At 38.1% G+C, this 16,016-nt stretch overlaps 2 protein-coding genes and 1 pseudogene across 3 annotated transcripts in view; all 3 read left to right on the top strand.

Annotated features, from left to right (window-relative positions):
• The window catches only part of LOC145491344 (uncharacterized), a 515,242-nt gene that overhangs the window by 139,128 nt on the left and 360,098 nt on the right, over positions 1 to 16,016 (top strand). The window contains exon 12 of the mRNA XM_081470516.1: positions 11,535 to 12,134. Within this exon, the coding sequence (XP_081326642.1) occupies positions 11,535 to 12,134 (600 nt within the window). The remainder of the gene's footprint in view (positions 1 to 11,534; positions 12,135 to 16,016) is intronic.
• Positions 1 to 16,016, top strand: part of LOC145491351 (uncharacterized) — a 122,422-nt gene that overhangs the window by 28,890 nt on the left and 77,516 nt on the right. The window lies entirely within an intron of this gene.
• On the top strand, positions 2,379 to 14,204 carry LOC145491399 (uncharacterized; annotated as a pseudogene). The gene is made up of 2 exons (XR_014049821.1): positions 2,379 to 4,011; positions 12,740 to 14,204. The product of XR_014049821.1 is annotated as an uncharacterized LOC145491399 (transcript).

Below are 16,016 nucleotides of genomic sequence, written 5' to 3'. Positions count from 1 at the left end.
TAGCAGAAATAACTTGGTAATAATGAAGGAAGGAAGTTTTCTTCAATGAATATTTGTGCTGAAAGATCAGAAAGATGGGGCTTGCCCTTTCTCATCTAAAAGATTTTCAATTCTTTTAATGCCTTTCATAAACTATTCCTTCCAGAAAAAGTTTTACCTTCGATACAAATTTCCTTACTACCAGTATTAAATAAGATTGTAGCTCCCACATCACATCCCTAAAGAGTCTTCAGTTCATGAAGATACAGGAGGATGTCCTTGTGAAATAGGGGCAAATTTTCAAAGTCCTCTACATGTCAAAGGAAAGCGAAGTCCTCCATAAGTTTTTAAAAAATGATCTGGAGCAAATTTCCAATTTGATTGGCTATTTTGCAACAATCTCAGAATCCATGCTAACCTTAACGCTTTCATCATTGTTATGAAGTCTGTCATATGCAGCTCACTGTTTTCATAATCCTGGTATAATCCCTCTCTTTTTATTGTGTCCCTTTTATTTTTCCACAGAAAAGAAAACAGCCTTCTCTTGACATTGCCCGCAATATTGCTTGGTACATTGATGTTTGAAGCTGAATATATTAAAGATGATACCCCAAGCACCTTGATTATCATGGTTTCACCAAATCTCGTGATCTCCATATATCTAACTTTGCTTGCAGTTTATTTATCTTTAGGTTGAAATTCATTTCATTGTTTTTCTTTTCATGGTAGGAAAAGTAAATACCCAAAATTCTAGTTGGGCTACCAACCCATTTTAAATGTAACTAATATTTGTTCTTATTATTTGCCCATTTTCCCACCCACATACTTTAGTTTTCTTTATATTAAACTTAAGACCAGAAACTGCACCAAAATCTGCTGCAATTTACAATCCTTTTTCCACAGAAGATAGATTGGCACAAAAAAAGGTTGGCATCACCAGAGAATTGACTGACTTTAATTTCCTTTTCAAACACAGAAATTCCTTGGAAATCAATACTTTGACCCAATTTTTTTAGACATTAGTTCTGCAGTTAGAATTAACAGGTACGGTGAAAGTGGACATCCTTGCCTTACTCTGGTGGATGATTAAAACCAATTTGTTGTGTAACCATTGTTAAGCACTGTACTCTCTGCTTCCGTATAAAGTACCTTTATCCAATTTCTTAAGTTATCACCAAAGTTAAACATCTTTAATACATTGCTAATGCATGACCATGCTAAAGTATCGAAAGCTTTCTGAAAATCTAGTGACAATATACCAGAGCAATTGAATTTCTTAGTTTGCCCCATTATATTTTCACTGATGTATCCACCTTTCACAAAACTGGTTTGATCTGGGTGAATCAAGGATGATGGCAATGGTTCAATTCGTTTTGCTATAGCTTTAGAAGCAATTTTATAGTCAACATTCAGGAGAGTTATTGGTCTCCAGTTTTGTAGTTTTAGTAAAGAAGATTCTTCTTTTGGTATCAAACTTATTACACCTCTTACGCTGTGAGATCGATAATTGTTCATTTTCGTATGCAGAATTAAGACAGTCAACTTAAAGTCATCCCCAATTACATGTAGGTCAAAAAAAGTTGAGTAAAACTCGACTGTTAAGCCATCTTCTCCAGGGAATTAATGCCGGCACTGCTTTTTTAACATGTATATTCATTGTAAGAGCTATTAAAGTTTCCATGGCAAACAACTTGTGAAAATAGTAAACTGGGCACATTGCATTGTGTAATTACTTGTACTGTACACTTAGCTCTCCCTCTCTATCAAGGTGGCCCTATTATAATTTTGGGTTTACTCATTTGTAAGAAATTATTTTGGGTCATAACTTTTGCATAGAGCTTTGGCTCAACTAAGACGTATCATTCAGCAATAACATTGTTTGAATTCTGGTATTCAACTTTGGAAAAACCTTTTAAGGGTAGACCCTTTGAACAAAATCAAACCTGTTCAAAGACTTTTCTGTTACATTTTTGTTAGTTTTCTGGAATATCATTTTATATTGATGTAATAATGCTTTAACCCTGTTTGGCAACATCATCAGAGCAGAAGAGTGGAGGCATTACAGCCACCTTAATTCAGCCCTGACATTTTGTAAACCTGAGGCTTTTTGACAAAGCAATTTTAGCTTCAAAATGCAATATTTTGGTAGGACTGTTTCTTGTACTTGCTGTGATATGTAAATTTGTGTGCTAAGCTGATTGTCAACTGAGGGCACCGTTAGAAAAGTATATCCACTATTTCTGCTGTTAACTTTACAAGATTCTTCAGCACCTGCTGAATTCTTCAAGTTTGTGTTAAGGAAAAAAGAGAGAAAGTATCCAACATGTTTGTGTCAAACTCCTTTCAATTGAATTTCTTAATAGTGCAATTTTGCACATTGATTTTGCGGCTGTATGGGATTTGAACTGGGGAAATAAAGGTCTGAATTATAGGCTACCCAGTATCTATACACAGATAAGGCTAACAAGCAGTTCTGTTTAGCAATAAGAAGTGAGCCTGAGTGCAACAATCATATGTGCACCAGTGACCCCAGGAGGGGAGGGAGGTCAGACTCTCTGCACGAGGTTTCCATCAGGTGCAATATTTTTATTGAACTTACTTACAGAACTTACTTTCCCACGCTACCAAGGGTGGTAATGTCGCCATCATCAAGACAATGCTGTCACGTGGTTTTGATATCAATTCAAAAGATATTGATGGTGACACTCCCTTGATGAAGGCGGCTTGGTGTGACAAGATGGAGGCCGTACACTATCTTTTAGACAAGGGAGCAGATACGTCTTTGAAAGGCCAGTAAGGAAGGAACTTACTGCACTCTGCAACAGAGGGTGGTAATGTCGCCATCATCGAGACAATGCTGTCACGTGGTTTTGATATCAATTCAAAAGATATTGATGGTGACACTCCCTTGATGAAGGCGGCTTGGTGTGACAAGATGGAGGCCGTACACTATCTTTTAGACAAGGGAGCAGATACGTCTTTGAAAGGCCAGTAAGGAAGGAACTTACTGCACTCTGCAACAGAGGGTGGTAATGTCGCCATCATCGAGACAATGCTGTCACGTGGTTTTGATATCAATTCAAAAGATAGTAATGGTAAAATTCCATTGATGATTGCGGCAGCTTATGGTAAAACTGAAGCTGCGAAGTATCTACTCAGCAGGGGAGCACGTTAGTCTTCTACTTCATATTTATATTGCCGTCATTTTTAAGACGGCACATTAGTAGTTAGTATTTTCACGCTCAATGGTGTGATAAAATTAGTGAGAAATTTTGGTAACTTGTGTAGAGTTTGAACTCACATATTTAGGGTTATTAAGAGTGTTGCTCCGATAGCTGTATTGGCTCCTCAAGGAGGAATACAATAATGGATTCGTTATTTACTGTAATGGAACATTCAAAGTTTACGCAACAATGATTTCAGGATATATTGTTTTTCTGTGTTTACAGAGAGCACAGGAAGTAGGGATCTACAACATTAAGTATAGGTTTTCATGAATTTCCCTATAGTCAAATATATCAATTTCAATGTTATTAATTTCAAATTCTCATAGCATATCGCAAGGTATCAGTATATTTATTTGGTAGAATGAAGTAATAGTTGACAGTATCTTAATTCCATAGCACACAGTTGATTTTCACGGTAGTTTCTGTAATCTGTTATTTAACAATTATCCTGTGAAATAACCTGGAATACTGTATGGTACTTCACCGACGAGGCTATTAGCTCAGTGAGTTAATTAACTAAGACTATATTCTGCTAGCCTGCGAACGCAGACGTATTTCCGGCTGTCACTTGGTCCCGCCGAAAAATAACGTTTGCCAACCCGAGCCAGAAAACGATTTCTGTGACGTAGGAATTCTAAGCCAATCACAGTTTAGCTCAAATAGCCCCAGAACTACTGCGCGACTCTACGCGAGGTATTCGCTGCGAGGAGCACTCGAGTTTCATTCTATCATGGAATCTGATTGGCCAAGGAGAAACAAAAGTCATTACGTCACAGAAATCGTTTCCTTGCTCGGGTTCGCAGACGTTATTTTTCGGCGGAACCAAGTGACAGCCGGAAATACGTCTGCGTTCGCAGGTTAATATTCTGCAAGATTGAGCGAGAAGACTTTTTTTATTATACAACAAACTGTCAAGGAGACGCATTTTTACAAAAGATGGCGGAGAATTCTTGGCAAATTGTATATCATAGGAAGCTATAGCATATATAACTGAAGGGTGATTTAAAGTACTGGCAAATAAGCCCAAGTAATTCCTTGTAAGCGTTAGCTCTAGAAAGGAAATGAACACCACTTGAAGCAAAGGAAAATTCCTTGGCATTGGCGGGGCTCTAGATGTCATACCCTGATGCCCTCCCGATAAAAAACCTTACTTAAACCTCAGCTTTAATTCATGTCAATGTCTGTCGACTTGAATGAAACATGTAGCCATGTAATAAGATCTCTCCTTCTCATCAGATGCAGATGGAGATACAGCTTCACCATCTTCTTTAGATTACACAGAAGCAGACAGTGACAGAAAAGGAGACTTGGCAACAGCTGGACCAAGAGGTTTGTGTTTCTTCATGCACAATACACCTGTACATGCTGACTTTGTAATGGATGTGTGCACTGATCATGTTGTAGAAGAGTAACAAAGCTTTTTACGGATGTGTTTGGTTGACCTTGTTCTGGAATAAGAGTATATTCCGGATTACAATGTATTCCAGAGTAGCCATTCTGACTTTACCTTAATAAAACCCCTTAAAAAATAATTCAATTTCTGGAATAATTTAATCCCTGGATGGATTCTCCTTCAGTAAAGCATTAATCTGTTTTCTGCTGTATAAAGGTTAGCAAAGGCTTATACCTAGACCTAGACCTAGACCATTTGTGAGTATATGTATCAAACTTTATCAGTGGATCACAAAATTAAAATCAATGATGTATATTAATGTAGGTTTAATTGGTCTACATGAGATTTGCTGGAGGGCTTTCTGATATAAATTTCTTTTGACTGTCCGTACTGGGGTAACAACATGTTTAACGCTCAGGCACCTGACTACCTCTTTTTCTACTACCCCTGTGTATATTTTTATAGTATGAGAAAGAAATTCTAAATATTGACATTTTTGATGTAACTGAAAATACTACCAGTGTTGCAATCACAGATAGAGGGGATAAGTTTCTAAAGAAAATTTGGTGCTGCGTCGGTGGGGAGTATAACAAGATAATTTGGTTTTATCAACTGGGTTGATAATGTGAATTGGCCACCGTAAAGAGATTCGAAAGCTGACGTTTCGAGCGTTAGCCCTTCGTCGGAACGAATCGAGGAATTGTGGGTTGTGTGTGCCCTTTTCCATGATGAAGAGGATGATTATAACACCTCGGACAAAGATACTTTCGAGACGCTTCAGACTCGAAAATCGAAGTGGACTCCCGCAGAGGGCCAGTTCGCCTCTTTGGATTTTTTCATTAATAGATAGCGTCATGACATCAATAAACTTAATTTCAATCGTAACACCAAATTTTCCAACCTTTCTTCGGAAGAGAGGGCGGCGCTAGAAAATCTTAGTAAGTGCAAAGACATAATTGTCAAAGTGCCCGACAAAGGCGGCGCTTTGGTTGTTTGGCGGGCCGACCTCTGCCAAAAAGAAGCTTTGCGGTAACTTTCTGACACCTCTTTTTATGCTAAAGTCGATAAAGATCTCACTTCCACTAACCAACAAATTGTCAAGAGCATTATTAACGACCTTATAGTCAAACAAGAATTGCCGGCTACTGCTACCAATCTTATCATTACCAGTCCTAGAACTTCGTGTATTTACTTTTTACCTAAAATTCACAAACCTAGCAACCCAGGTCGACCTATTGTCTCTGCCTGTACTTGCCCTAGCGAACTCATTTCCAGCTATTTAGGCAAAATTATGGCACCTATCGTCAGATCTTTACCGTCGTGCGTTTAAGACAGTCAACACGCACTTCAAATTTGTCGCGATTTCAATTTCCTGGGCGAAGACAAACTTATTTTCACTATGGATATTATATCTCTTTACACCGTCATCCCAAATGGCGAAGGTCTTCTAGCCCTTAAACATATTTTTGATTTACGCGCTGTTAAGGAATCCAGCTCAGAAACACTACACCGCCTGGCTGAACTAGTTTTAACACTCAACTGTTTTTCATTCGCAGACAATTATTTTAAACAAATCAATGGCGTGGTCATGGGTACCAAAATGGGACCCAGCTACGCCAGTCTTTTCGTAGGTTACGTTGAACACCAATTTTTCAATCAATACAACGGCCCCAAACCTGAACTCTACTTTCGCTACATTGACGACTGTATCGGCGCTACCTCTTCTACCAGGGAGGACCTCAATCAATTTGTAACTGCTGTCAATTCGTTTCATCCTGCTCTTAAATATACCTGGGAAATTTCCGATACATCTTTAGCATTTCTGAATATCAAAGTTTCTATCGAAGGCAATGGTTTATGCACCAGTGTGCGCTAGAAACCCACAGATTCTCATAGTTATTTGTTGTATTCATCTTCACATCATTACATGTCAAGAATTCCATTCGTTATTCTCCGTTTCTTAGACTTCATCGTCTTTGTAGCGATGACTCTGATTTTACCTTAAAATCAGAGGAAATGTGGGATTTCTTCGACAAACGTGGCTATCCTGCTTCTGTTGTTCAAGCGGGCCATCATCGCGCCCAACAAATTGATCGACAGTCTGCACTACAAACGTCACAGAAGGAAAATAATGATAGAATTCCATTAACCCTCACATTTCACCCTCACAACCACGTAGTAAAATCCATCTTTCTAAAAAACTTTAAATTAGTTCAAAATGATCCCGATACTGTTAGAATCTTTTCGCAACCTCCATTAATTTCATTCAAACGCGAGAAAAACAAAGTAACTTTTTAGTCAGAAGTGCATTCCAAACAAGTGATCAATCCGGAACTTTTAAATGCGCACGCGCATGATTCAAAACATGTCCTTTCATTCGCAACATAGTTAGTCCCCACCACTAACTATGTTCGCAACGTTGAGAAAATATCGGGACCGAAGCGATCCATCAAGATCACTGATCATTTCACGTGTACCTCAGCCAATGTCATCTACTGCATAACCTGTACTCTTTGCAAAAAGTTATACATCGGCGAAAAAGGAGACGACTAGGCGACCGATTCCGAGAACACCTTCGTGACGTAGAGAAAGACGACAAAAACGCATCCAAACCGGTCGCGAGACATTTTAATCTCCCCAATCATTCTAAGCAACATATGTCAGTCTGCGGCCTTTCCCGACATCAAGTAAGCACGGAATGCCGCAAAACTCTAGAACAAAAATTTATTTTTCAAATCGGCACTCTTAACCCTCACGGTATCAACAAACGCTTTTCATTCAACTAATTTATTCTGTTGTTTTTCACGTTACTATGCACCAACCAATAGCGTAGCTCCATCTTTCTGTATATAAAACACACACAACCCACAATTCCTCGATTCGCTCCGACTAAGGGCTAACGCTCGAAACGTCAGCTTTGGAATCTCTTTACGGTGGCCAATTCACATTATCAACCCAGTTGATGAAACCAAATTATCTAATCACCGATAGAGATTGTCTAAGATTTTTTTGCCTACTTACTGGTGATTTAGAAAATCAATAACACGACAGCAAGTGGGTTGTAGCGCGAGCACTAATGAACTTTAACATTACAACCCTGATGAAGGTGGACAGAAGCCATTGAAAATTTGGAACTGAAAAGAAAATTAACAGATCGGATTACAAAAAATCTTAGAGACTGAATTTTTGAATGACTGATTTCTTCTTTTGTATTTCCTTTCATCAACGAGTTTGTTTACACCATTTCGTTATGCCCATTGTTATATACAGTGCTGTAATAATAGCAAATACAGCATTTGAATTCTCCTCAATTCTCCAGTGTGCTTCTTGTCTTAAAAATTTCATTATCACCTTTGGAAAATGCTTTATTAGCTTCTATTGTTCGTAATCAAGACTTTATAGAGACTTTCATGTGACATTCTTCTCAGTGTAAATGATTTCTGCCGTCAGATATGCTTACCTTAGCTTCGAGATAATAGAGCATTCCCTGTTGCATTCTTCCTCTGGGTGACATTTTAAAATACGTTTAAAGATTTGTCCAGGATCGATTAACATTTTGTCTTTTAAGCATAATATAGCTTATAAGATTTTGATTCGAGCATCGTTGCTTTTAAGATTTCGATGTCCATATTTCCCAGCTTATTAAACGTTCCATTCTTTGACTCCACAACGATTTCTTCAAAGTTTTCTTTGTGTAAAGCTTGAATGAAAACCATTATTATGCTGCTACCCTATGAAAACCTGCCAAACGTGTGTTAAAGACTCTGAGACAAAAGCAATACTTGGTCCGTGAAAAGTCCTAGAAAAGGTAGCGATTTTCTAAGTGAACCCTGTCTTGGATCATTGATCCCGATCTGGATCATTCCAAAGGAATATTGCTTCTTTTTTATCAAATGAAGCCGCCACTATTTTTATTGTTGTTTTCCAAAAGGCTGCAATTTGAAGAGGCAGTTTCATTATTATTCTGGATTGTTTCAATATTCAGCTCTCTTGAGCAAAATGCTGGAACAGGGGAGTGGACGTCATATGCAGTGCACTTATATCCAGGATTGAACGCAAGTATTGTTTAATTAGTACTTCATATTTGGTAGGGTTATTTGACATTCTCATATTACTTCATATTTTACAGAATTGTGTGTGTTTTGGTGACTTTTTACCAATGAGGACACTTTGTGATGCTTATCATAAGGAATTTGATTCTCATTAGCATTCAGTACTGGATATATCTGATGCAGTGGCGGATCTAGGGGAGAGGAGGAGCCCAGGCCCGCCTTATCTTGGATAAAACCAAAAAAAATCACCGAAGGAAGAAAACCTGGCATTGCGAGCAAAAAACCTGCCCTCCCCCCTCCCTTAGCTCAAGGTCTGAATCCGCCACTGATATGCGCATAGCGTCTTTCATGTTACCCAACAAGGGGAAGCTTAAAGTTGGGGGTAGCCCCCCCATTGGGGGTTTAAGACCTCCCGTATGAAATTTTGTTTTTTAAGCCCTGTAAAACCAAGCAAGGAGGAAATGTTTTCGTGGACGAAAACACTATTTTTGTTTACCTAAATAGGATTTAAAGTGTGTTATACCCTTCATTGATACAATGCTAATCTTAAAGTCAGAGAAGGTCAGCGGTTGAATAATAAAATGTGAAGTGACCACTAAGAAAAGAATTCAAAAACCAACAAGAATTTAGCCACATATCTTCCACAGAGCACAAATGAAAAACCACTTCTGTCCCCATAGGGTAACAGAGGAAATAAATGTCTGAACACCGGAAAACGATTACAGATGTCATGCACCATATGGGGCATCTGCTGTATATTCAGATGTTTGGGATACATTCCGTTTATACCAGAATTGGGATGATACATGTAGTAGCTGAATTAAACAGACTCGGGGTAATTTGTGAGGGGAGAATTTGCCGATATTCATGACCATAAAAAAGCCAACAGTTAGCAGTCAAGTGAAAGTCCAATAACCATGGTAACCACCTGTCTATCTGTATTATCGTGTAACACCTTGTAGTGAGAACTACCTGAAGTTGTAAGTAGTTAATATTTACGAGCAGAATAACTGACTGCCTATGATGGAATAGCCTAGAACAACAATGAGCTCATTGGCAGCCAATAGGGGTTTGCGTTTACTAAACGAAATATTAGATCACTTGTTTAGAGTCTAGCATAAATACAGGTGTTTTGTTAATTGTTCTTCGGTTACGCCCCCGGTGGTGGGACGCCGGATACCACTATCCCGTATTGGTTACATTCTGGTTGCATTCCCCTTATGTTCCGGTTGCATTCTGGTTACGTGCTGAGTAGGTTAGTGGATTAAACTCTACTGTTGGACCCAAGTACTGCGTATTCTCTGTTTCCCGTTGGATTGTTTTGCTGTAACAGATCCCGAAACCTCTAGGAGTCTGACAAACTCCGTCGCTGCAAGCGTGTTTCCCTCTGGATTGTGGTAACAAGGATAACAACTTAAGCGGCCCAAAAACCTGTTATCACAAATTCCAGAATGAGGTCAATCAAAAATGAAATGCACACTATGTACAGTTGTTGGGAATAAGCACAAAATTGTCCTGGCTGTTGTAACCTTTACATAGGCTGTAGATAGCAGTAGTCTACATGAATGGCAAACTACAATAATATTGTCCCTAAATTTGAATTTACCTTGCTCTTAGGAACAATATGCTAAATAAATCATTACAGTGCAGTGTAATGCTACTTAATACAGTTACATACCTAAGGCATTTTCTAATTTTATTTTTGCAATAACTGTCTAGTCCCTCGTCTAGTCCCTGAACTCTCTGTTAACTTCTACTCTCTATTGAACCCTTGTGCGAGAGTCGAGAATCGATGATACCTTGCACTGATATGTTCAGAATACAACCATTTTCGCCCCTGAAAAATAGAAATTAATATAGAAGCGTGAAGCTACTAGGATCTGTTGACATAATGGGGGTTCAGCAATAGGTGTTTTTCTGTGGTGAACCATATTTTAGCTTAGTCATCATGTCACATTACGCATAGTCTCGATTTCCGCCCTTCTCTCGGGGCTGGTGCCCGAGTTTCCTCCCCAAGGGGGAAGAGCCCGGGCTCCTTTCCCGAACAGCAACTGGTAAACGAGGCTACACATCAGGAGCCTGAGAAGCGATTGGGGGCCTGAACAAATCCTCATGCAAAAGTGGTGGACTTGTTTATTGAAAATTTTAAACGTGCATATATTACATAATCATACCTTGATTTACGCTCGACTTAGTTTTTACACCCGTTTTCATTCTTGCACGCACAGCAACTATTTTTGGCATGCCGTCTCTCGAAAATTTAAGCACAACTGATTTCTCTACGGTCGAACTCAAAGATGGATGTATTTCACATCAAACTAAAGTTGAGAGTATCAAGAAGTCATTCCGTGAGAGTTAAAGTGACTGTTTTGTGTGCGGACCCATTCAAGCTGAAGTCACTACTCAGACTATTGAGAGCTGATTGACTGCACTCAAGTCGTTTGAATTATATATCCCGTAAATTGGGAAACATGCAAGGTTCCCAGAAAAAACTGCTTATTTCACAGTTTAAATGGTATTTCAGCCGTTTAAATAGCATCTATTCTCCGCTATGCATGTAACATGAATACAGGTGTAATAAGCAAAAATTTAGTTGTATACATATTAAAATGAATATCAACGCTAGAGAACGTCATCTTGACATCATTATCAAGTAAGAAATAAAAGAAATAATGGTGGGGTTCGTTTTTTATATAAATTATGTACAAGTGAGGTATGAAGTGATTATCCTGGTCCGCCTCGATTAGCACTGTTACCTGCGGAGCCAGGGGATTAAGGATTAATTGTGAAGTAGTAAATTATTGTTGTTGTTGTTTGTTGTTTTTGAATTTTAAACAGAGATATATTTGTGATATTATTTGATATTTTGTAATTACCATCTAGATCTGTCTTTGAAAGGCAAGTGTCAAAATGAAGATAACGCACTACACAGTGCTTCAAAGGGTGGTAATGTCGCCATCATCGAGACAATGCTGTCAAGTGGTTTTGATATCAATTCAAAAGATAGTAATGGTGACACTCCCTTGATGATCGCGGCTGTGTTTGGCAAGATGGAGGCCGTACACTATCTTTTAGACAAGGGAGCAGATACGTCTTTGAAAGGCCAGTATGGAAGGAACTTACTGCACTCTGCAACAGAGGGTGGTGATGTCGCCATCATCGAGACAATGCTGTCACGTGGTTTTGATATCAATTCAAAAGATATTGATGGTTACACCCCCTTGATTACGGCGGCTTGGTGTGGCAAGATGGAGGTCGTACACTATCTTTTAGACAAGGGAGCAGATACGTCTTTGAAAGACCAGTATGGAAGGAACTTACTGCACTCTGCAACAGAGGGTGGTAATGTCGCCATCATCGAGACAATGCTGTCACGTGGTTTTGATATCAATTCAAAAGATAGTAATGGTAAAACTCCATTGATGATTGCGGCAGCTTATGGTAAAACTGAAGCTGTGAAGTATCTACTCAGCAGGGGAGCACGTTAGTCTTCTACTTCATATTTATATTGCCGTCATTTTTAAGACGGCACATTAGTAGTTAGTATTTTCACGCTCAATGGTGTGATAAAATTAGTGAGAAATTTTGGTAACTTGTGTAGAGTTTGAACTCACATATTTAGGGTTATTAAGAGTGTTGCTCCGATAGCTGTATTGGCTCCTCAAGGAGGAATACAATAATGGATTCGTTATTTACTGTAATGGAACATTCAAAGTCACGCAACAATGATTTCAGGATATATTGTTTTTCTGTGTTTACAGAGAGCAGAGGAACTAGGGATCTACAACATTAAGTATAGGTTTTCATGAATTTCCCTATAGTCAAATATATCAATTTCAATGTTATTAATTTCAAATTCTCATAGCATATCGCAAGGTATCAGTATATTTATTTGGTAGAATGAAGTAATAGTTGACAGTATCTTAATTCCATAGCACACAGTTGATTTTCACGGTAGTTTCTGTAATCTGTTATTTAACAATTATCCTGTGAAATAACCTGGAATACTGTATGGTACTTCACCGACGAGGCTATTAGCTCAGTGAGTTAATTAACTAAGACTATATTCTGCTAGCCTGCGAACGCAGACGTATTTCCGGCTGTCACTTGGTCCCGCCGAAAAATAACGTTTGCCAACCCGAGCCAGAAAACGATTTCTGTGACGTAGGAATTCTAAGCCAATCACAGTTTAGCTCAAATAGCCCCAGAACTACTGCGCGACTCTACGCGAGGTATTCGCTGCGAGGAGCACTCGAGTTTCATTCTATCATGGAATCTGATTGGCCAAGGAGAAACAAAAGTCATTACGTCACAGAAATCGTTTCCTTGCTCGGGTTCGCAGACGTTATTTTTCGGCGGAACCAAGTGACAGCCGGAAATACGTCTGCGTTCGCAGGTTGATATTCTGCCAGATTGAGCGAGAAGACTGTTTTTTATTATACAACAAACTGTCAAGGAGACGCATTTTTACAAAAGATGGCGGAGAATTCTTGGCAAATTGTATATCATAGGAAGCTATAGCATATATAACTGAAGGGTGATTTAAAGTACTGGCAAATAAGCCCAAGTAATTCCTTGTAAGCGTTAGCTCTAGAAAGGAAATGAACACCACTTGAAGCAAAGGAAAATTCCTTGGCATTAGCGGGGCTCTAAATTAAATCAGCGTTGCTCTGCCGACTGAGTTACAAGGCCAGACAGTGGTGGTTCGTACCCATTCCCATAGCCTAGAATTAATTCAATCTCTACTTTCCAGCTTGTTTTATTAGCGAAACATTGCATTCGTAATTATACCCTACCCTGAGGTTGCACTTTTGTATTTTAACAGAAAATGGCCTCAAAAACACTTAAAGACCTGAGGGTACATGAAAGTCAAGTTTCAAATTTAGAAACAGCTAGAGCTTGATATGTTAGGAAAAATAAGGCCATGGCAGGAAAAAATCATTCGTGTAAAAGGTAAGCTATCTATAACAGTGCCGTGCTTTTTTATTCTTTATTTAACCGTGTATATGGATATACATGAAATTATTAATTGTGACGACTTTTAATAGATATGGTTACCTTAACAGAGTTTCCGTAGATTTGTAAATGTTTAGTCAATATGGTAGTGGATATATATCTTTTTAAAACGGAGTTTAATTTAGTATATTCCTTTTTTACCAGAGTTTTAGTATATTATATTTTGTAACTTTTACACAAAGTATTTGTATTTGTATTTTTTAATGGATGTTATAGCAGACTGATTTGTATGTTTGTAAAACAGGTGAAAGTTTTAACGCGAAAAAAATCAGTGACCTCAAACTTGTTGGCGAAGACTTTGTTTGTTATTACAACAGTAGTGTAGGATGATCCTATAACACGCTTATAGCACGCTAAGTAAGCTCGCATTTTATAAGCATGGTCTAATATAAATATAGATGTGGCCCGCCTAGATTAACTACTTACGGGTTCGCGCTTTTGCTATTGTCAAGTGTTTTTTTTTAACTTAATGTGTATATATTTCTGTAAAATTGTAAATATGCGAGTCATAATAAAGTTGTTGTTGTCGTGGCACTATCACGTTGTTATGGCACTGTAGAACTCCTTAGGCTCCCTAAATGTAATATAATAGTGGTGTTCAAGACTTCACTTAGTATGTCACTACTATGACACTGATCTTTCAATGCAATAACTTAGTATTTAACTGCAGTAGGACTCAGGAGTATCAGTAGTTCATAGAGTGTGACCATCCGTGGGTAAAATTAGCTGCGAAAAGAACTGGTTTTTTTTTTTAGATTTTATTAGTAGTTAACTTGACATTGAAACTACAGGAATAGGAGGAAAAACAAAGGAACAAAGTTTACAAAATATTTCCATGTTTACAATAGCAATTTCGCGCGGTATATTAATTTTTTCTTTAGAAGTGCTAGAAAGCTGCTAAAAAAGACTTTTTTTCATGCAAGCAGCTATTTTGCAATCATTTGCGTATTATTCAGACTATATGTGTTCCATATTCTCAAGATTCCGTATAAGACCAAGCTATTTGATAAAGTGACGGCTTCCTTAGTTTTACTAACCCGCTAGTTTTGAAATACGCTCCAAAAGGATGACATAAGAGAGCAGTGAAAAAACCTGATCGATGGGGCCTGTCAGTCAGACATTGAGGGCTTACGTCATGATCACGTATTTTGACTCTAAAGAGACTAACAGTTGGAATATAAGAATGTTGTGAGAATCTTGTATTGAAACATTCTTATTTTTACGTCATTCTTTATTTTGAATGGTAGTTCATAAACTCAATGAATGGTTTCCTGACTGAACCACGTTCTAAGATTGCTCTCTGCGGTGGGATTGAAAAGACATTTTTAACAGAGTATACATTTTGGTGGAAATTGTGTTTGCGCTATTTTTGTTTTTGTCGTTTAAAGTTTGCGAAGAAAAAGTGTTTTTCTGTATTGCTCAATTTCATGGGGTTGGGATAGACTTGATTGATCCAAAATAGAGGTTGAAAGGATTGGTTGAAATTGTTTGGAAAGTAATTTAAGGATATAACATAACCGTTATTATCAAGGGGTCTTGAACGCGTGTAATGTTGCTTTCCAACCAATACTTACAGAAGAGTGGGGAGAGTGATAATTTCGAAAGGCGTATGTTGAACTTTTTCTCAACACTTCACGGAGAGACATTATCAGCCCATAGTGTCCTTCCGAGGAAAATACCCGTGATAGAACGCTAGTAGATTTATACTAATTAACAATTAGATTATCACCTCATAGAAATCAAGAGCGAATAATCTAATTGTTTTTGGTAGAATTCTAACTGAAATTTGCATCAAATAACGATTCCAAATATTCCTGGTCTTAATATTAAACTTCTCGCTTTAGAGAATTCGCGCGGACTGAGTTGTCAATTTGACATTTTCAGTTGTGTGCGCGCTTATCAGTTTCTTTCAAAAAAATTCGAGTTTTTTTAAATTCCAGAAACCGTGAATGTCCTTTTTCAGTCTTCTCAGGAATTTAATATCCATTTGTACTTAAATGTTCTTTCTCGGAGAAACGAGAAAACGTTGAAATTTTATCGACCACACCAAGCCACTGAACACTAATGGCTGATAGTGTGCAATGGCTCAGCCAATCAGATTGCAGCATTTGCATTAGTGTTCAAGTAGAATTTTACCTGTTAGTATAAATCTACTGGCGTTCTATATAGCGTTCTATCTGCGGGACAATAGATAGTGAGTAGCGTAACCAATCAGAGAACAGCATTCGTGATAGAACGCTAGCAGATTTATACTAATTAACAATTAGATCATGAGCTCGAGATTTCGATGAGGTGATAGTCAACTATCACCTCACCGAAATCGAGAGCGAATAATCTAATTATTTTAGT

The sequence above is a fragment of the Orbicella franksi genome, chromosome 6 (assembly GCF_964199315.1).
Source record: "Orbicella franksi chromosome 6, jaOrbFran1.1, whole genome shotgun sequence".
NCBI classification, from domain to species: Eukaryota; Metazoa; Cnidaria; class Anthozoa; order Scleractinia; family Merulinidae; genus Orbicella; species Orbicella franksi.
This window is presented reverse-complemented; position numbering and strand designations above follow the sequence as displayed.